Below are 23,886 nucleotides of genomic sequence, written 5' to 3'. Positions count from 1 at the left end.
TATGGTCCCTTCTCGGGCAGGCTGATGTATAGCCCATCACTTCCCGAGGCTGCTGTGGGAGATAAATCCAGCATCTTCCTTCACACTGAGTGCCAGCACATCACAGCATTTCTCTGGGACTCTGCAAAGCAGGAAAAAATCAGCACGACCCAGAACCTGCCCCACATTCCAGTGTTTTGGCTCTCCAACAGCTCTCCTCACTGGGTCTCTGAATCCTGATGTCCTTTATTCCACCTCCTAAAATTAATTTATTCCATCAGGCCCCCCCCAAAAAAAAACAATACAGACAGTACCTAATAAATGGTGACCAGCCATTCATTGCAGCACGCTGCAGTACATCACTGCCTGGTTGTGTCTGTCCCTGGGGCTTTCTCCTCCCTTCTTACTGCTCCGTTACGCTGGGTCACCTCTGCAGTAAATGTACAGGTTGGAAATACGAGGGGCCAGTGTCTGGCGGGCATTAGGGAAGGTGGAAAACACACGGTGAAGGGTGAAATTTACAGGTGGAAAAGGTGGGTGAGAGAAAGGGACAGGGTGGGAGGAGAGCCATGGCTAAGCCATGGGTCCGAGAGACAAAGTTGGTGCAGAAGGGCGACGCTGGTCCAAATGCTGCTGGTGGGGAGAGCAGCTCTGGCAGACGGACAGAAATCGGCCAGCTTCTGCCTGGCCCTGCCCGAGGAGGTATAAAATGAGCTTCAGCAGCCCTGACAGTCCTCGGGGCTTCAGCAGGGAGAATAAAATTAATAATAATAATTCCAAGATCTATCAAATGTTTTCGTTTGGTGGGTTGGTTTTGTTTGGTTGGTTTTCACGGGGCAGGCACAAGGGCTGGAAAGTCTCCGATGATCTTCAGAAGCTGTGTGATCTGCATAGATCCCCCTCTGCTCCAGAGGACAGGGGCAAAACCAGCAGGGGATGTACATGACTGTCTCTAGCCCAGTAGTTGCCTGTTGGCTTACAGGGCAGTGTTTTAATCTTGTGCTTTCCGTCTGCATTGCAAAGGGCTTTTTGTCTGCTCAATGCACTGCAGCAGCACCTCCGACGGATGATTTTATTTTTATTTTTTGAACATTTTATTTTTATTTTTTGAATTGCCGGTGTTTTAAAGTAACCTGAGCCCCCTCCCCCCTGTATATTTGAAGGCTTTTTCTAATTCAGAGGCAGGGGTTGCAGGACAGGAGAGGCCGAACGAAGGGGGCACTGTGTTTGTGTGGATGTGAGCTGTAATGCCAGCTCAGGGCCCTTCAAGGCAGAAATCCTTGTGTTTCAGTGAATATGCTGCAGGCAAAAAGCAAAGGAGTCATTTTGGCCTGGTAATGGGAAAAAAAAAAAAAAAAAAAAAGCACATCACATCCTTTGTTTTTAACCAGAATTTCTCTTTACCAGTGTAGCTAAAGTTACAAACCTGGGAAGTGAACACGCAGAGACTGAACAGTTGTTCCTCTACCAGACAATTTTATTGGGTACATGCACTACTAAGCAAAGCAAAACTAAGCAAAGCAAAGCGGTGAAGTCCAGGCTCCAAACCCAAAATCTCACCAATCCGTTGGCCAGACGTCCTGGGAGTCTTGGGAGCCCAGAGAGGGTCGCTGCAAAGGTCCGTGTGGATTCTGCTCCTTTGAGTCCAAAGTGATTACAGGGTTGTTTGTTCTGCTCAGTTCTTATTGTCATCTTTCCAAGTCTCTGAGGCTGGTAACACTTCTGCCATCTTCAGTGGCTGCTTTTCTGCACTCAGGCATTACATTCCCTTCAGTTTCCTTCCAAAGACACTGTCCTTGGCTTTCCCTAACCCCTTCTTCTCTGCTTAAGGAGTCTTAAATCACACACAAGAGCAGCTTCTTCTCATTAGCATTTGGAGCTGGGACATTCAAAGGAAAGTTTCTTAAGCTAACTCTTACTTTTTTTACTGGGAGGGTAATCAAGCACTGGAACAGGTTGCCCAGAGAGGTTGTGGAGGCTCCATCTGCAGAAATAGTCAGAAACCCAACTGGACACAGTCCTAGGCAATCTGCTCTGGGTGGCCCCGCTTGAGCAGGGGGGTTGGACCAGATCATCTCAAGAGGTCCCTTCCAACCTCTACCATTCTGTGATCCAAGCCAACCGCAGGCTGCTTGGCCCGCTCGCCGCTCCCGGGAGGCCCTCTTATAACAGAGGAGGCCACCCCTCACGTCAAGGTCTGGTATGGCGTGTGTCCCCACCGCTCAACGCCTGCTGGGTTGCAGCCAACAGCGGAGCAAAGGGTTCTTCTTGGTGGCAAACACAGAGGCCAACCCAGTCTTGCCCTTGACTATGGTAGGAGGCGCTTGGCCAGCCCCAGTTGGTTCAGCTGGCTGTCGATGCAGAGCCTCACCTGCCTTATCCAGTAACAAGTGGCCACCATGGCAAAGCACACGCAGGCCTGCATGAGCAGGATGATCACAACGGGATGCAGGAGAGCGTTGAAGATGCCAGTGGCGGTGGGGGACCAGCCAAAGAACATTTCCCACCAGTGGTGCTCTCCCACCCTCTTAATCCGCTCTATTACCTGCTTTATAACATTGCCATCGTGGTGTACAGTTATTAGGATTTTTTTAGCTTCTGCCTTAGCGTTTTCTAAAAGCTGCTGTAAATTTGCATGCTCTAACATTTCTTTGACTAGCGACAAATCCATACCGATCGGGGTCGGGGTTATACTACGATACAGGGTATAGTTTCTGATTAGCAATTGACTAGTGAACACGGGCGGCTTATAGACAAAATCACAGCCTCTAATGATAGCTACATTGCAAGCACACATATTTGAATCATTGAACACGGTCTGATTGTAAATGTCATTGATTTGCACGTATTTACACATCGTTCTAAAACACACGCACCCTTTCCCTACATAAACTAACACGGTTTTGTTATTGCTCTGCGGGTTGATCTCAAAATGGCACACCCCCTCGCTGGTATCAAAGCAAACATCGCTCGCCTTAAGGGCGTCATCTTCGCAAATAAAACCCAGCCCCCGCTCCAAAATGCAGGCTTCCAGGTCAACCGACTGCCACTTTTTGTCTGACACCCGCGCCCACATGCGGTGGTCCAGCGGGTAGACCACGGACCCGTTAGTGTTAACCCCCAGGGCCACGATGGGGTAAACCTTTTCGATGCGGGCCTCCGCCACGGTCAGGACGTAGGCGATGACTGCATCGAGGACCTGGTCGTGGGTGAAGTTCACCAGCCTCCACCAGGCTTGGAGCTGCCGCTCCTTGTCTGTGGCCGCGTCCCACACGATCTTGCGGATCTCGGTGGGGAGGACGCCGTTGTCACCGTCCCTCAGGATACCTGCAACGACACTCTGCACCCACATCTGGGCCTGGATGCAGCTGAGAGCAAGGGAGACGTTATTTTGCTCGATTCCCAGCGCCTGCAACAGCACCTGGTGGTCTTTCTCACTTATTTTTTCCCAAGTGGGCAACACCTCCGACACAAGCCACTGCCCCATCCCCAGGCTGGCCAGGGATGAGTTCAGGGGGCTGAGAAGGCCCTGAACGCCCGATGTGACGGCCTCCAGCTTGTTGGCCAGGACCTCAACGTTCATGCTGTTGAGAACTCCCAGCCCGGCGCCTCCTCCTCCCAGCGCCGTGGCCAGAAGGTCTCTCCTGGCCCGGGCCCCCTGGATGGAGCGGCTGTGAAGCCACGCGAGCCAGCCGGTGTAGAGGGTGGACAGGAAGGGGGTGCAGTGCGGTCTGACGGAGGAAATATTAACCGTAGACAGGGACAGCACCACCTTCTTCAATGACCGGACAGGGCTGGTCAACAGCTCTTGGATGTGGTTTTGCTTGACTACATACGGGCCTATTTTTGAAACAAAGGGACGCTGGACGGCAAAGATGGGGAACTCTTTCTGAAATCCTTCAGGGCCTCCTATCAACCACTTTCCTCCAAGCTCAGGGGACATTTCTACGCTCAGGTTTCCTCGACACCACACCTGGAGGTTTACGAGCGGGTGTGGGCAGTATCCATAATCCTGGCTATACCACGAGGCCTCTGACTTTAATTCAGATCTATTGAGAATTTCGTTGTCCTGGGGGCAATTTAATAACACGACCCACTTACGGCCATTAGGGGCAGTGATAGTCACAGTGGTGCCGTTAATTTTCCTCGGGTCAGTTATACTTCCTTGAGAGTATCTAATTTCCAATTTTACTTGGTTCCCCACTTCAGCATATCGGGCTGCACGCCAAGCCAAAAAATGGCACCTTGGGACCTTAAGGGCAGAAAACGAAGGCATCGTAGTGCTAATCTTAAATTTAAATGACAGTCCCACGCTGTTTTGGGCCCAGAGACAGACCACAAATACAGGCTGGACTAGAGTAAAGTTGCACCAGCAATCCAATTTTTCCATGGCACAGTTTTTTTTCTGACTCTTCTTGGTTTTTATTTCAGTTATGGAGATTTGAGTTACCCGCTGATGAGTGGAACCATTAACTACCCTGCACCCTACTTTTATTTCTTGGCCCACCTTCCCCAGCAGCTGTGGAAGTCTGCTTGTGCTGTCCCAGCTCCATTCGTTTTCCAGATACACCTCAGCCCCGTGCATAACTACTGTTGACAAATTTAAGCCTTTGTTAGAACTTAATCCCATGCTTCCCGTATATTTTACGTGAGCTTGAGACCAGGGCCAATCCGTGCCAATTTTTGCATATCGTCTAACCCTGTGCTGGCTAAGTGGGTGTCTGGCTAAGTGGGAAAGACTGACTTGTTCTTGGAGGTGCTGGTGGGTTGGTTGGGCGTGATGCACGCTCAGCGCTATACACATACCAGAAATCAAAGCAAATCCTGCAACCACAAATTTGAAAGCATTTTCCCCGCAGCACAAACAGGGCTGGTGATGCCGCGAAGCTCGCCCTTCCCGCTGGTCACAATCGCCTTCCATTTTCCTTCATCTGCAAAACATAAGCAAAGCGGGCTCTCCAGCCCCGTTAATTTCCCTTCCATGCTTTTAATTGTGAAGAGTGGAACCACTTTTCCTGCCTTTTCGCCCCCTTTCTGATTTCTACCTGGTACATGGAGGGGCTGGCCTTGTTCACAATCCTAACTGGCCCCATCCACTGGGGTCCCAGCACCTGGTTCTTCTCTCTAACCCCCCGATACGTTACCAGGTCCCCCATGTTCCACTCCACAGGGCGCAGCAGCGCTCCCAGCTGCTTATCAATCTTGTGGATGTTGGCCTCCTGCCCTGAGGCGAGCTGGTGGTACATAGCTGACACCGTCCTCAGCGTGTCCTGAACCCACCTGTCTGTCAGCACGCGGGGCTGCAGCTCGTCTGGAGGCTCCCCTCTTTGCCACCAGTGGTCCAGCAGCTTCGGGTCTCTTGCAGGAGGCAGCTTTTGGGGAGAAGGCGCATGTGATGCCATTGCTCCCCGCAACGCCATCAGGACCAAGGGGATTTTCTGATCCCAGTCCTTCCTTTGATGGTTTATGAGCTTCCGCAGTGCAGTCTTCAGTGTTTGGTTGGGCCCCTCCATCGAGTCGGGCTTCTGGAAATGCCCCGTGATGTGAAGCTTTTGCTTAATGCCCAAGGCCTGGCACACCCCTTTGGAGACTTCCCCGACGAAGCGTTGGCCGTGGTCCGAGTTGATCTCCTTTGGGACGCCCCACCGTGAGAAGACGTGCTCTACCAGGATCTTGGCAGTCGCGCTGGCTGTGTTGTTTCGAGCTGGAAACGCTTCCACCCACTTGGTGAAGGTGTCGCTGATCACCAGGCAATACTTGTTCCCTTGGGCTGTTTGGGGCAAAGGGCCGATAAACTCCATCTGCAACTTGCTCCAGGGCCCGGAAATCCTCTGGTGGCCCAGCAGGGCTTTTGTTGTTTTCGCATCGGGATTGTTGGCTGCGCAGGTGAGGCAGTTGCTGACGTACCTCTCCACATCCTCTCTCATCTCAGGCCACCACCCTGTACCCTGCAGCCTCGCCAAGGTCTTGTCTGTCCCCAAATGCCCCTGCTCATGAGCCAGGGCCACCAGCTCTGTCCGGACAAGCTCAGGCACCACCCATACCGGGAAGTCTGCCCCATCTCTCCGCGCCAGGACCAGCCCTGACACATCCTTCCAGACCTTGCAGCCTTTGTACTCCCTGCCCTGTGCTAGCTCCCGGATGCTTGGGTCTTGCGCCTGCAAGCCCTGCAGGTCCACGCTCTCCCTGTTCCTGCCTGCAGCCACCAACAAGGGGCCATTCTCCGAGATCTTGCTGGCCTTCCACATCTGCCCTTCCTTAGCCCCTTGTTTGGCTTTGGCATCCGCCTCCTTGTTCCACTTGGCCTCCTCCGTCCCCTTCTTGTGGGCCTTGACCTTAATTATCTGGGCCGGCTGTGCCCTCTGCTCCGCCAGCTTGGCGAGGTACAGCAGCTTTTTGGCATAGGTGACGGGCTTGCCATCAGCAGACTGCATGCCCCTCTCCCTCCAGAGCGGCAGCCACTCCAGGGCCGCCCTCACCACCCAGCCCGAGTCAGAAAATATGGCCAGCGGCTGGTCTGCCGGCGTGTTTTCGAGGGCGACTGTGACGGCCACCAGCTCAGCAGCCTGGATGGAGTGGGGCAGGCACTTCCCCTTGACCACCTCCCCAGTGCTGCGGTTGACGGCCGCATAGCCGGTGTAGGACACCCCCTCCTCTTGGTAGTTGGAGCCGTCTACGAACCACACCACATAGCCTCTGTCCTTGGCCTCCACCAGGCTGATGCTGCTCTCAAATAGGGGCACCCTCCGCGGCTTCATCTCCTGCACCACCTCCCCGTCCCTGTCACCGCTGATCACCACCCCGTAGGAGCCAGCTGAGGGCTCGTGGGCATCCCCGGGGGTGTCTTTGTGGGGCAGCGCCAGCACCCAGTTGGCCATCCTGGGGCAGCGCGTGGGACCGTTCCCCTCCTTTGCTGACAAGAGGTACCTCACGGGGGCACGGGAGGTCCTCAGCAGCACCGGGGCTGACCCCACCAGATACTCCCAGTGCTGCAGGGCCCAGGTTAAGGCCAAAACCTCCCTCTCGTATGCGGTGAATTGCTGCTCAGCTGGTGTCAAGAGCCGCGAGGCGTGGGCGATGGGCTGGAGGTGGGCACCGTGTTGTTGTGCAAGGGTGGCCCGCAGCCCCATCCCCACACTGGCCAGCTGCAGCACGTAGGGTCTGTCCCCACGGGGCCTCGCCAGCACGGGGGCTCTCGCCACGCTCTCCTTTAGGGTTTTAACTGCCTCATCCTGCTCTGGACCCCACTCCCAGGGGGTGTCCTTCTTGAGGAGTTTGCAGAGCGGAGCAGCTTTCTCTGCATAGCCCTCAACAAACTCTCGGGAGAACCTCACAAGAGCCAAAAAGGACCGTAGGGTGGTGACGTCGGCCGGTGCCGACACTTTCTGTATCAACTCAACCCGCTGCTTCTCCAGCGAGCGCCCTTCCTCTCCCAGAGTCACCCCTAAGTACGACACCTCCTTCCAGCACAGCTGGGCCTTTGTTGGGCTGACCCTGAACCCCGTCTTCTGGATGGCCTCCAGCACCTCTGCCAGGACCTCCAGGTTCTCCTCCTTGGTCCGGGTGTGGATGAGGATGTCGCCGGCACAGGACAGCACGCTCTCCTTGTGGCTGATCTTCTCCCACATCCTTGTCACGTGCGTGTGGCAGATGGCGGGGGTGTTGTGAAACCCCGGGGGGACCCTGGCAAAGGTGAACTGCCGGCCCCGGAGGGTGAAGGCAAACTTGTGCCAGGATTCGGGGTGCAAGGGGATTGCGAAGGACGCGCTGGTCAGGCTGAGCACCGAGAACCACTTGGATCCCCGTGAGATGGCTGCCATGACATCGGGGTATTTGGCCACCACGGCTGTCCTCAGCGGGGTAACCTGGTTGAGGGCACTGTAGTTGACTGTCAGCCTCCAGGTTTTCCCATCAGCTTTCCTCAGGGGCCACACTGGGGCGTTGCTGGTGCTCTGCTGCTCCACCAGCACCCCCTGCTCTAGCAGGGTTTTGACCGTGTCCCACAGGCCCTCCTCAGCCTCAGCCGGGTACTGGGGCTGCTGCTGAGGAGGGGGGTCTGGCCCTTTGACCACCACTACAGTGTCGATCAGCCCACAGTCCAGCTTGTTCTTTGCCCAGACCTGTGGGAACTGCTCCGTCACCCGTTTCACTCGGGGCTCCCATTCAGGGTGGATCAGGAGCTCGGGAGCTTTGACCGACATGACCCTGTGGCTCGCCGGGATGACCGGTGCATCGCTTTGGGGGCAGTGTAATAGTTTTTGGTTTGCCAGGTCCACCACCACCCCCATCTTTGTAAGTGTAGAGATGGCCAAAATTCCTGGCTTTCCATTCGTTTCCATTTTCCCAAATTTTTCAGACCCCTTGGCAGTTCCAATTTCAAAGGGTACAGGCCCTGTGAAGGGCACTGAGGATTTTTGGCCATTTGGCCCAGTTATTTCAATAATTTCACATGTTTGAAAGAGCCCACTTTCACCAGGGGTCATATTCAGAATTGAATAAGAGGCACCAGTATCAATTAACATCACTTGTCCAAGCACCCCTCCTCCAATAGTTATATCAACTATCAGGCGCCCCCACAAATCGGTCTTAATCGGTGCCACAAAAAGGGGCGATGCAGGTGCCTGGCAGCCCTATTGCTGAGCCTTAGACCCCGGGTCGATGGGGTTGGAGCTGCTGTGCTTCTTGGCCTCGTGCAGTGCCAGCTTTCGGAAAAGCTCAGCATCTGGCAAGCCGTCGAAGTCCTCCTGCTTCTCGTATTTGATCAAGCGCTTCCTCAGCTCAGCCCGCCAAGGGTTGGACTTCTGAAACCTCGGCCCTTGCTGGTTTTCCTTCCCCAGGCCATTCTTGCCATCGGGATCTTTCCGGTTGTCCCCTTGCATTTTCCTCACCCCCGCATTTTGGAAGGACATGGCTGAGGTTTTTCCCTTCTTCCCCCCCAGCATGTACCCGGGGAAGGCCTGCTTCTGCAGCTCGAAATTCTGGGTCAGGATCTGCTCTAGCTCCGACAGCGGCTTCCTCGCCGCGTCACCACCCGCAATCACTCGCAGCGGGGGGGTCAGCCCCACCACCAGCGGCTCCTTGAATTCAGGCCTGTCAAAATCGAGGGGGGTCTCCTTGGAGCCGGGCAGCCCGGCCATCTGGTAGAGCATCTTCTTACGGTTGACGTAGGCATCGGGCCGCTCCTCGGGGTTCTGCTTCTCCTGGTGGAACAGCACCAAGGGGTTGACCTCGGGGAAAAACACCTTCAGCACGGCTGACTGGACATCCCCGATGTCCTGGACGTTGCCCATCTGCACGTCCCCTGGCAGGGCTGCGAAATCATCGGGTTTCATGCATTTTCTCACCACATCTATCAGGTCACTGACGGCGCTGCCGCTCTGGCACCTGGGCAGCCTCTGGGCCCGTGACAGCCAGTTGACAGCCGTCTCCTTGGTCAGCGGCCCCAGCATCTTCCCCACCGTCTTGAGCTGCTCGGGGGTGAACCAGAGCATGGCCCTGTTGGTGTCGATGGCCTGCAGTGGGCTGTGGCTGGCCGGCTCCTCAGGGGGGCTCTTTTTAATTTTAGCAGCCTCAGCCTCAGAGCTCTGCATCTGGCACATCTCCTCCCGCAGGGGAGCGTATGGGGATGGCCTGGTGGGGCCGTTAGCCCCCCACACATCATCCTCATAGTCATAGTGGGGCGGGTGCGGGTCCAGGCAGTCGTCCCCCTCCCCGTTCCCGAACCGGCTCCTCTTGCCCTGGATGGCGGCCACGATGCCCCGCGACACCCCCAGCTCGGCCTGCAGCTCCTGGATCTTGGCGTGGCACACCTTGTGATCAGGGCCGGTGCCCCGGTCCCTCTGGACGTCCTGCAGGACGGCCCGCACTGCGCTTTGGGCATCATGGGTCTCCCCGATCCACTTGCCCACCTCCTTCTCCAGCTCCTCCGTCTTCAGCTTCTCGTAGCCCAGCTTGTTCTCCAGCCGGGTTATCTCCACCGCGCTCCTTAGCGAGTCCCCGCACAAGCCCTGCACCTCCGCCCGCAGGTTGTCCACCTGCATCTTGAGTTCGCCCTTGGCCTGCTCCAGCGTCTGCACGCTCTCAAGAGCCTCCTTCAGCAGCTTCGACAGCTCCCTGCCCACCATCAGCAAACCCTGCAAGGCCGCTCTTTTCTTGCACTTGTTGGTGGGTTTGGGTTTTTTGGTCTCCTCGGACCAGCTCTCCCACTGCTGACACAACTGCTGGTACGCCTCCGGGCCCTGGAAGGCCCCCGGGGACCACACTGGAGGGAGACACTTCTGGAGCACAAACTGCTCCAGCTTCCAGTTGCTAACGATATCGGTCATCATAGCGAGAGGAGAAAAGGGGGGCGACCTAAGAGACGGCTCCGTCTCACAGCCAAGCTACCATAACACCAGCACCCCCGTCACACCCGGCCGCACCAGTCACCCCTCCCAAAAACCCCTCGCTGCTCGGCCGGCCGCACTCACCCGGGGACGCCGAGGGAAAGGGACAGCGGGGACAGGTAGCCGCGGCCCTAGCGGGCGGCCGCCGCGACCCACCCGCTCCCGGGGGACGGGAGAAGCGGAGCAGAGGCGGAGGACCCCGATAATAAGATCTCACCAATCCTCGGCTGGACGCGCTGCGAGTCCCGGCGATCTGGAGACGACGGCTGCCGCAGAGCTCCGTTGAATTCAGCACCTTTAAGGTCAAGGTGTTTGCGGGGTCCCGGATCCGGTGGCTTTTTATAGGGATGTCAGGTCGTTGTTTGGGGCTGAAAACGCCTCTGTTTACTTCCTCGGTGGCTTTCCCTCCCTTCAGGTGCCGCATCTCTGCGCTATCTTCCCAAGGACGCTTTCCTTGCCTTCCCCTATCCTCCCCGGCACTGATAAGGATGGCTGAAATCACGCGGCAGCAGGTGCTGGTTGTTTTTCTGGGGGGGAGCAGGAGCAGTCACCACATTTTTATGGTAATTTCTGCTCTCACCGAGTGTCCTCAAGAGGGAGATCTGGAGGCGCTCACTGCTGCCTGTCCCCTAAGCACCAGCACCCTCAAATTCCCCTCGCGGCCTTCTTGCTTTCTGCATGCTCCTGCCAGCACCTGCTGGGGGATCACACCTGAACCTGCAAAATGAGGGACCCCACATCCCTCCTCAAGCCCAAATCTGCTTGCAGAGGGAGGCAAGACGTCCATTTGGGCTTCTGGACTCGAAAAGCAGCATTGCCACACCACCACCCGGCCTGCTGCACACCGGCACACACCTGGGGGGTGCAAACCTGTGCCCCAAAACTGTGACAGGAGAGCAAACCCTGCCCCTGCCTCAGCTGCACGGCAGCTGCAGGGCTGCACCTGCAGAGGCGAGCAAACCTCCAACCCCGGCCTCACAAACCACACCGCAGCTCGGAGCCGGGTAGCAAACCCGACCCGCTTCGTTGTGTTTTTTTTTTTTTTTTTTTTCCTGCCATTGCACAGAAAAAGGCATTGCTCACCCCCCGAAGCGAAGGTGCCGTCGTTCTCACCGCTGCTTATCCCCTCCTGACATACTCCAGGAGCCAAACTTTTCACCAGAATGAGCTAATTAAAGAAAAAATGCTCAGCTGCTGCTACTTGAGCCCTGGGGAGTTTCCATGGGGCCCCACCAGCCTGCTATCCTGGATTTCCAGTAACTCCATTCTCATTTTTGGAGCCGTGTTTGACTGAGAAACCCTCCCCGATCCCAAAAGCCACCCTTTGTAGGCTGAAATAAAGGGAGAGTATGTCTTTCTCTTTATTTTATGGCAAATGTTTGCATTTGTGGCTACTGAAGAGCTCCGACCATCCCCACAGACTGAGCCCAGCAGGCAGCGTGTGCTGGATCCTCTCATCCCTTACAGCCCAGCCTGGCCCATGCCTCTGCTGCTAAATGGGATTTTAACAGAGCTGGAAATCCCGTGGGGTCCTGCTTCTTGTCTGCAGACCCCTTTCTTCTTTCCCAAGGGGAAAGTTTGAGTAGGTTTTGCTCCTACCCCTCAAAAGCAAACACTTGGCTGGGAAAAAAAAGAATAAAAAATCATAGGGGGAAATAGAGAGTAAAAATTGTAACAAAGCTGACAAAGGAGCAGGGAATTTGTGCTGGCAGGGTGAGATGCAGAGGCTGCAGTCTGAGAAGAAGCAGAGAGGATGGGCAAGGAGCAGATCTGAAGGGAGAGCACTGAGACAGGGCAGGGAGACGGCTGGGCAGGGGACTGGGATTAATGTATTTAATTTCAGAAATTTAAGAATTAAATCCTGCTAGGAACTGTGCAGCCACATTGCACAAATGCACAAAAATACAAAAATCCCCCCCATCTTACCCCAGCCATGAGCCTACTGCTCGTGACTACGGTCCCACGGGAGCCGCTGTACCCCGGCAAGGTCACCCACACATCTTGTTGTGTTACCGGACCAGTTTAGATCACCAACTCTCTCCCTCCTCTATTTTCTTCCCAGGACAGCAGCCTCAAACAACGTGGGGCTGGGATAAACAGCAGCTGGCCACCGGCACGCTCCCACAGTGCTCGTGATGTTGTTAGCCATGGGCTGCGAGACACGGGCATCCCCCCGCCAGCACCTGCGTGTAGGAGCAGCACCCAGGCCTGAGAACTGCTTGGTAAATAGCTAAACAGCATTTTTGGGGGAAAAAAAAAATATTATTCCAACACTTTCTTTAAGCTTTTGCATTGCAAGTATTCCTTTTTCGTTCCATTGGGGACATTTAGGTTGAATTTCTGCAGGGAAGGGTCTGTAAAGGTGCTATAACGTCCTGGGGAACCCTCCCAAATCGAGTAGCTGCTTGGGGAAGCCAGGGTCACCAGCCTCGTGGCTGCTCGGTGAGACATGCCACATGCCCAAGGCTGTACAGGTGACAAAAGCCACCTCTGAGAGCACTTTGGTCCGGGTTTCAGCAGTGAGATTGGTGGGATGGGGTGACATAGCTATTGCAGCAGCCCCAAACATCAGCTCGCCAGCTTTAGCGTGGGGTTAAAAGGAAAATGTTCCCTGCGGTGGCATTTCTTAAAAGAAGCCCCTTGGTAAAAAGAAGTCCCCACGGGCAGTTTTGGGAGTGGTGTGAAAGAAGGGGAAAGCAGAGCAGGCAGTGATGAGGGGAATCGGCCCCATCTGAAGCTGCCCCTTTGGTTTCACTGCAGCTTTAATCAGAATACTGCACATGGAATAAATGCAATAAAAAGCTCTCTGCCTCCTCTAAATTACTGCACTGCAGTTCCCTCTCCTCTCCCCACCAGCCCCATGCTGTCCCTTCCTTTCATTTGCAGCTTTGGACTGGGGTCATTTCAGCTTGGGGCCACCACAAACCTGCTAATGCCACCCCAAAACCTCCCCCAAAACCTCTGGGTGCCCTCCTTGCCATCCCACCACCTCCACCCAGGCGAAGGCACTGGTCAGAAACCATGGCTGGAGCAGGGGCTGCAGCAAGCACAGCTCTGCCCTGCTGGCAGCACCCTGTGCCCAGGGCTCAGCACCAAAAACGATGGCTTGAAAGCACAGAAGCGAGCCCAAAAGCACCGAAATGACCTCCGGATTGCTCCTGCCAGGAAGGAGTTAGGGGATGATTCAGCTAACCCTAAATGTTACTAGCTAAGCCCTTTGCCACAAGCCCTGGGGTGGTTAGAGCAGCCCGCTCCGAGCAGGAAATCGTATCGAACAGGGTGGAGGGGGTGGGGGCAGCGTGTCAGAGCCACCAAGAAAAATCTGGTGAAAAACTGAAAGGCAAAACTGCACTAAGAATCATTTTTTCCTGTTCGTCGGCCAGCTCAAAGCACTGGGGAGTCCCCATGCCCCTATGTGAGACCCCCAGGAGCAGGGGAACCCCCGGAGCCATCCCAGGGGCTCTGCAAACACCACGATTCGGGGTGCGAGGGGGCAGAAACCGAAAGGGAACCCCAGCAAAGAGAGTGAAGAAAATTACACCAAATGCCACGTGTTGTTTTTTTTTTTTTTTCCCAAACATGGAAATATCGAAGGGTTTTGCCACCCACCCGCCCCTTCTCCCCTGCAATTTCACACCATGTGTTTCACCGTCCAGACCCCAAACCCTGCATGCTTCAAACCTCGCAGCACCCAGGGCCTTTCGAAGCAGCTCTGATATTTCGCTTATGACTTAAATATTTCTGCGTATGAGACGCTCGGTGTCGAAGCTCGGGGCCAGGTGGGGAGCCCGAGCAGAATTTCCTTACTTTTGTGGTTTGTCAGCCGCTAACAAACAGCCTTTGTTTGAGGTTTCGTGCTGTCGGCTTCAAAGCTTTCTGCGATGCCTCTCACGTGTGCTTCATGGAGAGCCAGGGGTGCTCTCAGCGTTTTCCAGGGCCGGGACAAAACACCTCCTGCAGAAGGATGGCTCCTCACCCGCTGCTTGCCAGCACCAGCGGCTGCTGCCAATTTTGCTGCCTTCTGCTGAAGAAAAGGGCCGCACGCCTCCTTTTGAAAGCGATTTGGTTTTAAGAGAGGAGAAACCAGCCCGAGTTCATCGCTTCCTTCTTGTCTTTTAATGCCAAGCCCTCCGAATTAGCTGGCTGCGCTTTAATTGCTAGGGGCTAGGTTTGGAAAGAGAAGGAAAAGCCACGTGGGGAAATACGGAGAAATAACGAAAAAGCCAGCCCTGAATGACTTTGGGGTCTTCTCTTCCCGAGGGCGCTGCGAGGCAGCCCCGTGCGGTGCAGGGGGCCTGACGCACACCTGATTTTGGGGCTGGGCACGGAAGAAGCCTCTGCTCCTCGCCAGACGTCACCGGTGGCATCTGCAAGCAGCCGGGGGGACAGCCAGACACACCGCCACCGTCACATCCATCCCACCAGGAGAACGGGATCCCGAGGGTCACCCCCGGAGCGTGGGGTCCCTCAGGGTCCCCTAGGGTCTCCCAGCTTCTGGGGACGTTGGGCATCGCCACCATGGCACGGCTGTGGCTCTGCCTCTGGCTCTGCCTGCAGCTCCCAGGTAAGAGAGAGGCCTCTGGGTGAGGGGAACTGAAATATCCAGGCTCAGGATGGAGCTATGGGACATTATTACCTCCCCACTCGATAATTTAGAACGTAATATTTAATGGTGTAGACACCGCAGGGCTTGGTTTGACTGCACCCTCTTTGCTCAGGCATTCAGTGGGAAGGTGCTGACCCCCGGGTGCCTCATTTTGCTGATGGATATTCAGTAATTGGGCAAAGCAGCCCCCAGAGTAGCGTCAGGAGGACGACCATCCAGGCAGATTTCCTCCCAAGTGTTTCCAAAGGGCCTCTGCGAGAAGTCGTGTGGCATAAAAATGTGCTTGCTGGTGGATCGCAGGGGGCTGGAGAGAAAATGTAGCTGCTGTGTATGTGCTGTAGGTGATGTATATGTGCTATAGGTGATGTATATGTGCTGTAGTTGGTGTGTATGTATAGCATATATACATGTCCTGTACAAAAAGTAAATATAGAGTTGACCCCATACGGCGGTGGGGTCCCCCTGTGACACTATGAGCCTGCTGGTCACGGCAAGGAGCTGGGTTGTGAAGATTAAATAACTTCTAAGAAAATGAGATAGTGCCTTTGGGGAGAAAAGCATCATATTATGGACCAAATTGGCTGTCTCCCCTCCAGAGAAAACCCCAATAAAGCAGAATGTGCCCCTTATGGGCAACCTGCAAGGGAAACGGGGCCGTTCCTGAGCTGTGCCCGCATGGGGAACAAACCCAGCCCCAGCCCCTGCTCCCAGCCAGAACCGGCACCGGGATGGGGCTGTAAGTGCAAAGTGATTTCTGTGCAGCTGTCCCCATGGGGTTTTGAAGGAATGGAGACATTTTAAGGCAAAAAATGGGAAAAAGGGGGCTCATTCTGCATGGCTTTAAAGCACGCCTGGGAAACTAGTGGGGGAAAAGAGCGCAGCCTTATCTCCTGAGGGTGTTTTTCGCTCGGTCTCTGCAGCTGTGCGGGCTGTTTGCTGAACACGAAGGACTGCACAAAGCTCCTTTTTCGCTCCCCAAGGCCGCACCGCCTCGCTCCTCGCTCGCACACAAACACCGCTCGTGTCTGCCCGGGCGAAGCCCGGCCAAGATAATTGTTCCCCAAAACTTGCTCAGCCCAAACAAGGCGCTGCGGTGCCAGATGAAAGCTTTTGAACCCCTCCGCTACCCTTGAGCCGTTCTCCTTCCCAGATCACAAAACCCCTGTGAACAAGAGGAATAAATAGAAAATGAAATGGGCTCACTTTGAAATGCCTTTAACTTTATATTAATTTTCTCATCCCTTTACATTAATTTTCCCATTCCTTCCAGAGTTTTTCCTGCCACTCCTGGAGATGCGTTTTTTTAGGAGGAGGCCGACACATATCCCACACCTCCACCACCTTCTTAACATGCTTTAAGAAGCTCAAAAGGATCTGTAGATTCCAAAAAATGAGGGAATGCCAACCAATGCAGGCCCTAGCACACCCTTAAAAGCATCCCTCCATCCCTCCCTTTGCCACTGAGCTCCGTCTCTACAGGAGCAGTTATGGGGCAAAATGCAGTCGTATATAGTTTTGTCAAAATATCTTGGTTTTGCCAAAAAATAGCTGGGGACCCACACAGGCCTCTGAAGGAGCATGGGCTGGTGTTTCTGCCAGAGGTGCTCTGGTTCGGTGTTACTGAGCCCCCAAAGGAGTTCTTAGCATGGAAGGGAAGCGAGGGAGGTATTTATGAGATATTTGAGTGTGGACGTGGCACCGAGGGACATGGTTTGGTGCTGGGACTCGGTGATGCTGGAGGTTTTTTCCAACCGAGGCGATTCTACAGCTCTAACGAAACTAAAATACGCAGCTACGTATTCCTCGCTCTTTCTGTAGGTTTCTGCACCAATCTACATTTGACCCAGACTCCAGACCATATTTTAGCCCAAACTAACAGCAGCACGGACATCCTCTGCCAGACGAGGAGGGAGCACACCGGGGTGTACTGGTACCGCTGGAGCCCGGAGCGGCAGCAGTTCGAGTTCCTGCTCTTCTCCAACTCGCTGGGCAAAAGCACCTACGGCAGCAACGTCAGCAAGGAGAAGTTCAGCGTCCGTGGGTCGAGCTCCCAGTCCTACAGCCTGCACATCGGCCAGCTGCATGCCTCAGACACCGGCATGTATTACTGCTCCATCTCCCAGTCCTCCGAGCTCATCCTGGGCAGTGGCACCAGGCTCGGCGTGGGTGAGCATCGCCCCCGGGGCGCCCAAAGGTGCCGGCGGTGGGCTGCGACGAGGGGATGTGTGGTGGTAGATGGTTTGTCCAGGTTTGGGATACAAGGTTCAGGCTCTGGGGGGGTTCACAAATTGATCTGTGAAGGGGATAAGCAGAAAATGCAGCAGATAGCTGCACTGCAGGGCAGCAGTATGGGCAGGCCTTCTGCCACCACTGCTGTGGTCCTACGGTGAGCTCTGCCTTGGTTTTAGGATTTCCCTGGGGAGCCATTCAGCCCCGGTATTGGCATGCCCTGCATCTTGCTACCCCCCACAGCACTTTAGGTGAGAGTTTGGGTTTGTGCCCTGCTTATCTCCCAGGTCCATCCACGCTCTGGCTCTCCGTACCCTTCTCCAGGTGACAAGGACATCTCAAAGCCAGGGGACGTCGCCCCTGGGGTTGGGTCTGGCAGCAGGTTTTGAGCCTGCCCTTCATAGAGGGATTTATTTGGGATTTATTCCACCCTGCAGGTCGCCTGGGGAGCACCGCTGGGCAGAGCCCCGGTCCCACAGCAGCTCCCCTGAGCCCAGTTCTCCCCGAGCACGGAGCAGGGGTGGCACAGGAATATTTGTGTGCCCAAAGCAGGCTCCAGCCCTTTCCCTGGGGGCTTTTAGGGACACAAATACCTTATTTCACCAAGCTGCAGCTGTGGTTGCTGGCTCTAAAACTTGCCTTTCCTTCTTTTTACACATACGCCCTGCACCTCTCATTCACTGAGCTGCCTCAGAAATCCCTTTTGGATCCTTGCTGGCTAGAGGGAAAGCTGCTTTAAGATAACAGAGAGCTGTTTTTTAACCAGCTATGCGCTTATCTATGTCCCAAAAGCAAGGCATGAAAAATATGACTGAAATTTGGCACGCTCAGAGCCGCTCCAACGTAAAACTAAACCCCAGCAGGTGGCTGGGGAGGGCTCGGACCCCCCGGGACTTGTTCTTTTTTCCCTTCAGTACCCAAAATAAAATAAATCCCCCTTAAGCCCCTTCAGGTCTAAATTTTATGAGGAGAAATACACAGTTTTGAGCAACAACGATGTGAATACGGGAAGGATTCGAGGACCCCTTAAAACCTCCCGTGCTGCTGAGATCCCGTTTCCCGTGCTCATGGATAAAGAGCACGGGGTTAGCGCCCGACGGGCAGCAACACAGAACTTTAAAATAAATAACGGGTGCTTATTTCTGGCTTTGGGGCCGTGCTGGTGGGGCTGTGCCTGGCAGCAAGTGAAGCTTGGGGAAATTTCCCTCTTGGAGGTGCCCAGGGCCAGGCTGGATGGGGCTTTGGGCAGCCTGGGCTGCTAGGAGGGGGCCCTGCCCATGGCAGGGGGCTGGAGCCAGATGGGTTTTAGGGTCCCTTCCAATCTGAACCCTTCTGTGACTGCACAAAGGATTTAGGGTTAAAAGCCCCGGTTTCCAGCCCCAGCTGCTGCTGTGCTCGGTGTGATGCTCACGATCTTCTCCCTCTTTCCCAGTTGATGTTTTGCCCCTGCCTTCCACGTCCAGGCCGGCCCCGCTCACCAGGAGACCCTCCCGGTGCAAACCCAAAAGCAAAGCCGCAGGCAGCAAAGGTAACAGAAACACCTCGGCTCCAGCCGCCTCGGGGAGGGTTGTGAGCCGAGCTGTCCCCTGGGTTAGAGGGGGGTTTAGGGCCAGGACGGATTCCCAGTTAGCTCTGGTGCCCTCTGGGTGTGCAGCCTTTTCCCAGGTGGGGGAAAACCAGCAAGGATGCCACAAAAAAGGTTTCCATGGCTCAGTTCCCCCCGATGCCTTTGGCTTAACGCATCCCCTCCCGAGGTCCTGAGCTGCTTTGCTCCCTGCCCACCCCATACTCCATCACCTGGGCAGACGGTGCCCAGCTCCACACCGTGTCCCCCCCTATTTCCAGGTGCCTGCAGCCCCCTCGTCTGGGTCCCGCTGGCCGCCGGCGCCCTGATCCTGCTGCTGAGCGTGGTGCCCACCGCCCTCCGCTTCCACCGTAAGCACCGCGCACCCCGGGGTCATCCTGGGAGAGGGAATTGGGGAGAAAAAACAATTTCAGGGTTGGGGGCACCCCACGCTGACCCTGACCGGCCCCCTCTCTCTCCCCAGGGCTGCGGAGGAGGCTGTGGCGTCGCATCCACCGGCAGTAAATCCTGCTGGGAAAAGGAGCAGCCCCCACCCGGTGCTGAGCCCTGCCTGGATGTGACCCGGCACGGATGTTTGAGAGAGGACTTGGGGACTCGCACGCTTCCATCCGATGACGATTTTCAGCTTTTTTCCTTGACACAGCAGCTGATAATTAGGCTGGGCCGGATCCTGCAAGGCGCTGAGCCTGTCTCAAGGAGCTTTACAGGAACAGGGCGAGCCCCTGCACCAGGGCTGGGGCACCAAAAGGACGCAGCCGGGTTGGAAAGATGCTTTGAGAGCGCCTGGGCTCCCTGTGCTCAGCACCTCGGGGCTTTGGGCTTCCTCCTGCTAGCGCTGGTTGATGACTTTGGAGCAGGGAGCAGGGCCAGGGAGGCTCAGCTCCCACGGGAGCCTGCAAACAGGCAGGAGTGGGAGAGGAAGGCAGACACAGCCACGTCCCAAGGCCGAGCACCTGGCAAAACAGACACTGATAACAGGCGGAGGAGCCCAACGGCATGGCCAGGGATGATCCTGCCCTGGCTGCGGGGATGCTGAGCCCCTTGGTTCCCCCGGAGGTGCCAAGCACATGGCTCTGCCACGCTCACTGCTGAGGAAAAGCCCTTTTTGCTTGATTTCCAGGAGGAAAATCAGCCTGCTGTGGCAGTGCCACATCCGTGGGGCACAGTGGCTGGGGCACAGCAGCATCCCTGCTGCCGATGAGCCAGGCACATACATGGCCCTGGCTGTGTGCTGGGTGTGCTGAGCAGGTGATTTTTACAACATCTCATTCTTATGCAGTAGCTAAAAGGAAACCCCTTTGAAGCTGTCCCTGTGCAAAGGTTGATTCTGGCAAAAATAAATGTTTTGCATCGGTGTTTCTCTCTCGGCTCCCTGCCCACGGGTGAATAATGGGAACAGGCAGTGAGGAATTTGCTTAATTTCTGAGTGCCCCAGTTTGGTTTTGCTGCTCCATTACAGCTGGTAAAAAAAAAACAACACCCTAACCTGCACCCCAGCTGCGTGCAATGAGGACAGAGAGGACAGCAGCAGCTGAGGTTGCACCTCCTTTTGAAAGGCAGCTTCATGCACTTCATCAATGGAAACTCTGAATAAAAAGTAATCTGGTGATGCCTCTGATCACCAATAGAGTATTTCCAGGCAGCAAACCTCTGTTGCGCTCAGAGACCTGAGCAGCAGGTTTCACAAACGTGAGAGCCGGTGGAAAGATCGCCCCCCTTTCACAAATTTTTTTTTCCAGAGCACACGCACGAAAGAAATGGAAACACTAATGAGAAGAGGCTTTCACATCTGAGAAAACGAGCCCCTGATGTTTGCAGCTTTTTTTTTTTTTTTTTTTCCTTTCCTACCCTCCTCGCTGTGGAAAGCACAAAGACAAGAGCAGCCAAAGCTCAGGGTGCTGCAAGGCCAGCAGGGACGGGGGTATTTTGGTGGTGAAACCCCACGGAAAAACACCACGGGGCCACTGCTGATGGCAGTGAGCCCGAGCCAGCCGCAAAGCCAGGTCCGTGGGGAGGAGGAAGAGGGAAGAGACACAGAGATGGTATCAGAGTGTGTATGGTACCCCAGGGTGATGTCCTCCCTCATTTCTTCCTCCTTCTGTATTTCCTCCCAAGGAGCTGCCAGCCTTCTGCCCCCTCCTCCTGCCAGGAGAAGGGAAAAATAACGGGATTTTATACAGAGAGCCCCAAGCCCTCGATCAGCAGCTAAACAATGTCACACAAACGATACCAGGAGACACAGCACGAGGTCTTACAAAGACAAAGTGCCTTCAGGCAGGACAAGGAGACTGGTAGATCTGTGGGTTTTGATACAGGGTTCCCTACCTTGAGCCCACACCCATCAATCAGTGGGCAAGGCATAGTGAAAGAGATCAGAAATGACACACTGCAAGGATCCGTCACAGACTGAATATGTTTTATTCCTTGTTATACTAGAAAAAAAAAAAAAAAACTAGAGTTATTATTTCACTAAATATGCAGCCATTTAATCTTGCAGCCATTAAATAGAGCAGAAACGCAGGTTAGGCATTGCAGGGAATACTGTTACTGCTTCTGTAAAACTTTTGTCAATTAATTAAGAATATATTGTCGATCTTTCCAGAATATCTCAGCTGCTCATCGAATATTGGCAGCGCTGGGTTTGTCGTTATGTTTTTAAGGTGCGGGGGTCGCTGGTGATTGCACATCGCACTGCAGGGACAACAGGTTCACAGCAGGACTTCTGAGCATCCAGAGCCATTCAGTGTCCACTGTACATGTAGTGATACACGTATGGTTTTATACATGTTGACAGTTAAATATGTTTTGACAGACGCCTCTAGAAAAAACAGGAGAAAAAATTGGCTGTGACAGTGAACTCAGGAATGAGAGGGGCCAGGAGCAGTGCTGCAAAATGGCACAGGACGCCTGAGAAATGCTTTTTGGGGAAAACGCTGGTGTCTGGCGAGGCTGCCAAGGCTGCAGCTCTCTGTCTCCTTATCTCAGCTGCCTCCTAAATGCAAACACGGAGCCCAGGGGAGAGCTGATCTCAGGAGATGGGGGTGCTGGGTCACGTTCCCTCCTCCTCTGCAGTTCTCTTTCCCATTCTTCTGTAGCTGGTCTGCACTGTCGGCACTCCAGCACTCCCAAAACGAGCAAATCCCAAGCACCGCCGCAGACACAAATGTTATAGCTGCAGGAACATAAAAACCTGCTCCAAGCAGCCTGAGTACTCGTGGCCTGTATTTACCTGGACCTTACAACGCTTCCTTCAGTACACCAGAATGCTGAGGTCGCACAGAAGCTGCAGATATTACTGAGTACATTGATACATGCAGACTCGGTGTCTCAGCAGTCATTTAAGCAGAGTACAGATCAGATTTAGTTAAAAATGAGTGTATAAAATACGCATTTTGCATATTTTGCTTATTTACATATTTTGCATTTTGCATATACTCTGCCAACAGGAGAGATTACTTACCTCTGCGTGACACACATCCGTCCCAGGGGTTCTTCACATGCAACAAAACTCTCCCCATGCTGTAAATATTTGCAACAGGACAGGAAAACCACCCTCCAGCCAAGGGCCGGTGCTCACCTCCACGATATGTCCGACACAAAGTGCTGGGGACCCTTGGACCATCCTTGGAGAAGCCAGGGGCTCTTCCGCATCATCTTCTACATCCTCATCTTGCTGCCCATGGCAGGTCTCACCATATCTGATGTCTCTCCAGGTACCACTGCTGGAGCAGATGCTGGGGTGGGGGTGTCCTGTCCCCTCACTCAGCCCTGTGGGTCCCAGGGGGAACCAGCACCCATCCTCAGCAGAGCTCAGGGTGCAATCTCCGCCTGCCGCAAGCACGAGGTGACCTCGCTGGCTGAGGTTTCGGGGAAAGATGCTGGGCTGGGCTTACACCCAGCTAGAGGGCTTTAAAATATCGTGCCTTAACACCAGCACCGAATGCAGAATTCAAGTTGGGATATTTCCTAGAGGTCTCTCCAAAAATAAAAAATAAAAAAAAAGGGCAACATATTCCTGGGGTCTGGGATTGCATATTCCTGCCCTGAGCAATCAGCAGATGACCGTGCTGTTATTAAAATATGTCTCGAGTCATCTTGGTGCAAGAGGAAATGAGTCTGAGCAGCAGTGGAAAAGCCATTTCTGCAACACACCCCCTCCCTCAGGTCGGTCTGCTGGCGTCTGACTCACCCATCGCTGCCATGCCCAGGGCAGCTCGGGTGTAATTCAGACGTGCCTCTCTTTGGGAACGCACTCACTCCATTTCCCCAGCCTGCAGGGCTGAAGGCTGATGCCCTACAGGGCAGGATTCGTGGGCCACATGAAGCTTTAGCCATCCCCAACATGCTCTCTGCCACCTTACCCAGCTGGAGACACGGGTTGGGAAGGCACAGGCAGTGCAGGTTCATGCCCTATACACCGAACACAAACACACCCAGAAGATGGTTTCTTCCTCTGTGCAACCGTAACCACATGAAGGAGTTGGACCCTGCCCTGCTCCTTCACTGCCAGGGGTTCAGAGATGCTGGGAGAGGGATGCAGTGCTGGTTCCTCCCCGGGGATACACGTCCTTGTGCCAGGCCAGCAGCTCAGGAAGGTTTAACTGTGCTGCCCTGAAGGATAAGATAATTAATTGGAGAAATAACAGTGGTTCAGAGGAGAAAAAAAAAAAAAAAAAAGTGGAGCTTGGTAGCAAATGGCTTCCCTAAAATTACACACTTTCGTGAGGTCTCGTGTTTCAGAGCATAAAAATGACGGGTTTGGGGTAGAGCAAAGGTACAAAGGTAGCAAAGACTACTGTGCCTCCACGCAGACAGCTAATAAAGAGGCAGGGAGCAATCAGCCCCTCCCTGCTCCCTCCTGCCGGTCACAATTCTGGAGACCTCTACTGAATGTTCACTTAAATCAGCTATTTTCGGGCCAAGGAGGCCCAGCCTGCCCACACAACATCCCCCTCAGGTGCCTGACCCTCCTTTTTGCCCTTTTCTGGCCCTATTACTACTTCGAGTCCCCTCTTTGAGACAGACTGAGGCCAGCCCACAGCGTTCAAGGATTTATTCAGTGCATTGGGCCACAGATTGGACCACACAAGGACACAGCTTTG

General features: G+C 54.5%; 1 protein-coding gene across 1 annotated transcript; it reads left to right on the top strand.

Annotated features, from left to right (window-relative positions):
• Positions 1-14,879: 14,879 nt before the first annotated feature.
• Positions 14,880-19,288, top strand: CD8B (CD8b molecule). The gene is made up of 5 exons (XM_032187513.1): positions 14,880-14,928; positions 16,789-17,136; positions 18,632-18,727; positions 19,045-19,134; positions 19,248-19,288. Exons 1-5 carry the CDS (start codon positions 14,883-14,885, stop codon positions 19,286-19,288), a joined length of 621 nt encoding a protein of 206 aa, XP_032043404.1. The 5' UTR covers positions 14,880-14,882.
• The last annotated feature ends 4,598 nt before the right edge of the window (positions 19,289-23,886 follow it).

Source organism: Aythya fuligula, chromosome 4 (genome assembly GCF_009819795.1).
Source record: "Aythya fuligula isolate bAytFul2 chromosome 4, bAytFul2.pri, whole genome shotgun sequence".
NCBI lineage: Eukaryota > Metazoa > Chordata > Aves > Anseriformes > Anatidae > Aythya > Aythya fuligula.
Note: the sequence above shows the minus strand (reverse complement) of the source record. Positions and strands in the feature narration are given on the sequence as shown.

Excerpts from the sequence above, each read along its gene's own strand:
- CD8B (XM_032187513.1), top strand. The coding sequence starts at position 14,883 with ATGGCACGGCTGTGGCTCTGCCTCTGGCTCTGCCTGCAGCTCCCAG. Across the intron at positions 14,929-16,788 it reads GCTCTGCCTGCAGCTCCCAG|GTTTCTGCACCAATCTACAT; the intron begins GTAAGAGAGAGG and ends CTCTTTCTGTAG. Across the intron at positions 17,137-18,631 it reads TGGCACCAGGCTCGGCGTGG|TTGATGTTTTGCCCCTGCCT; the intron begins GTGAGCATCGCC and ends CCTCTTTCCCAG.